Source organism: Haliotis rubra, unplaced genomic scaffold, assembly GCF_003918875.1.
Source record: "Haliotis rubra isolate DU_JTF1 unplaced genomic scaffold, ASM391887v1 Scf131, whole genome shotgun sequence".
Classification (NCBI taxonomy): domain Eukaryota; kingdom Metazoa; phylum Mollusca; class Gastropoda; order Lepetellida; family Haliotidae; genus Haliotis; species Haliotis rubra.
Genome location: NW_025765237.1, coordinates 1,299,599 through 1,302,312, shown reverse-complemented (window position 1 = coordinate 1,302,312; position 2,714 = coordinate 1,299,599). Strand labels below are relative to the sequence as shown.

The 2,714-nt window shown below is 38.3% G+C and overlaps 1 protein-coding gene across 1 annotated transcript in view; it reads left to right on the top strand.

Annotated features, from left to right (window-relative positions):
- Positions 1-20: 20 nt before the first annotated feature.
- The window catches only part of LOC124267424 (receptor-type tyrosine-protein phosphatase kappa-like), a 37,175-nt gene continuing 34,481 nt past the window's right edge, over positions 21-2,714 (top strand). The window contains exons 1-2 of the mRNA XM_046702341.1: positions 21-477; positions 872-1,100. Of these exons, the coding sequence (XP_046558297.1) occupies positions 1,034-1,100 (67 nt within the window). The 5' untranslated portion in view covers positions 21-477; positions 872-1,033. The remainder of the gene's footprint in view (positions 478-871; positions 1,101-2,714) is intronic.

Below are 2,714 nucleotides of genomic sequence, written 5' to 3'. Positions count from 1 at the left end.
GCTACACATGTACAGGGGCGCGCCCCAGTCTATCGTCCCACGTTTAAGGTCGTTGCTATGCAAAAGAAAAAGGATGGCAACCACCTGGTCTATGAACAACAGCTAACTGTACCCGTTACCCTAGCAACTGTCGTAAACAACTCTTCGCTATTAGCTGTTATAGGGATTCACCTGTGCCAAGTGATAATTGAAATTGACGCCAAGTCTCGGCGCTAACAGAGCGTAGCTTTTCGATCATGTTCGATCAAGCTCAGACGAGATTTCCCCGCTCAAACCTTTCCCCATTCATATTCACGGAGTGCACGCTATCCCAGTCAGCTGTTGTCGATTTTCTTGACAATATGCGGAGGTCATCGTGACGAAACGAGAGGTCACGGGCGGGGGTCGCACGCGACTGGCAGAAAACACGTGAAAACTACATATTCCAACCTAACGCTGCTGTTGTTTCGGATTGTGAGTTTCGCTGCTCCTCTGTTTGTAAGTATCTACTGTAAATATCTCGATACTGCTTGTATGTTTGTTGATTAAATACCAAGGGATTGACAGAGACATGTTACAACCCGGCCAGCTTTCGGCGGGCGGGCGGGCTTGAAGCACCTAAACTTAGTCAATAAGATCACGGTGAATGCCCCGCTATAAATCAAGTTAATGTGTTTTCTATGCAGCACCAGTGTTCATATCTGGGGTATCGTTATTGAACAGCTTGTGCAACACGTCCTGCTCAATATATGCCTCGGATTCCGCGTATGTACGAAAACTGGACATAATCTGATTTATTTCCAGCTAGCCCAACACTCCTAGATACGAGGAAATAATCCGGCTGTGTTGCAAGTGTATCGTTAATCAGACATTGTTGTATCGATTATTCCAGGCCAAGCAAGCACGTTGATCGGATTAGCTCGGCCAACACACAACAAAGTCGGCCGTGTATGGATTACCTCCCCTGTAAGAACACACGGGAATTGTGTCGGGCGTGGCAACTGTTTTGGTACCCTACTAAAGTTGGAAGGAGGATAATGACAGATAGTCGACGATGTCGAATGTGTTGTGTATTGTCATCGTTGTTGCCGTCGGACTGTCGTCAGCACTAGCTCAAATAAGTAAGTTCATTAGTAACTTCTACAATTACCATTCAAAAATTACCCAAATGTAATTTCCGACCAAAACAAATTTCCTAACTACGTAACTCAAGATATGTTCCAGTAAAACACTGTGTCGGTATGTAATACTGTAGAACACCATGGTATGGTGTAGGTCATATCAGTCATGGGTGTTAAATATGTGTCAATTCTATATGACTTATAGGTGTTAAGTATGTGTCAGTTGTATATGAGTTATAGGTGTTATGTATGTGTCAATTGTATATGAGTTATAGGTGTTAGGTATGTGTCAGTTGTATATGAGTTATAGGTGTTAGGTATGTGTCAGTTGTATATGAGTTATAGGTGTTATGTATGTGTCAGTTGTATATGAGTTATAGGTGTTAGGTATGTGTCAGTTGTATATGAGTTATAGGTGTTAGGTATGTGTCAGTTGTATATGAGTTATAGTCAGTGTTAGGTGTTATGTGTCAGTTGTATATGAGTTATAGGTGTTAGGTATGTGTCAGTTGTATATGAGTTATAGGTGTTAGGTATGTGTCAGTTGTATATGAGTTATAGGTGTTAGGTATGTGTCAGTTGTATATGAGTTATAGGTGTTAGGTATGTGTCAGTTGTATATGAGTTATAGGTGTTATGTATGTGTCAGTTGTATATGAGTTATAGGTGTTAGGTGTATATGAGTGTTATAGATGTGTCAGTTGTATATGAGTTATATGAGGTGTTAGGTATGTGTCAGTTGTATATGAGTTATAGGTGTTATGTATGTGTCAGTTGTATATGAGTTATAGGTGTTATGTATGTGTCAGTTGTATATGAGTTATAGGTGTTAAGTATGTGTCAGTTGTATATGAGTTATAGGTGTTATGTATGTGTCAGTTGTATATGAGTTATAGGTGTTAGGTGTATGTGTCAGTTGTATAGTTGTATATGAGTTATAGTCAGTGTTAGGTATGTGTCAGTTGTATATGAGTTATAAGTGTTAGGTATGTGTCAGTTGTATATGAGTTATAGGTGTTAGGTATGTGTCAGTTGTATATGAGTTATAGGTGTTAGTTGTATGTGTCAGTTGTATATGAGTTGTATATGAGTTATAGGTGTTAGGTATGTGTCAGTTGTATATGAGTTATAGGTGTTATGTATGTGTCAGTTGTATATGAGTTATAGGTGTTGTATAATAGTATGTGTCAGTTGTATATGAGTTATAGGTGTTATGTATGTGTCAGTTGTATATGAGTTATAGGTGTTATGTATGTGTCAGTTGTATATGAGTTATAGTGTGTATGTGTCAGTTATATGTGTTAGTGTAGTATATGGTTATAGGTGTTATGTGTCAGTTGTATATGAGTTATAAGTGTTAGGTATGTGTCAGTTGTATATGAGTTATAGGTGTTATGTATGTGTCAGTTGTATATGAGTTATAGGTGTTATGTATGTGTCAGTTGTATATGAGTTATAGGTGTTATGTATGTGTCAGTTGTATATGAGTTATAGGTGTTATGTATGTGTCAGTTGTATATGAGTTATAGGTGTTATGTATGTGTCAGTTGTATATGAGTTATAGGTGTTAGGTATGTGTCAGTTGTATATGAGTTATAGGTGTTAGTTGTATGT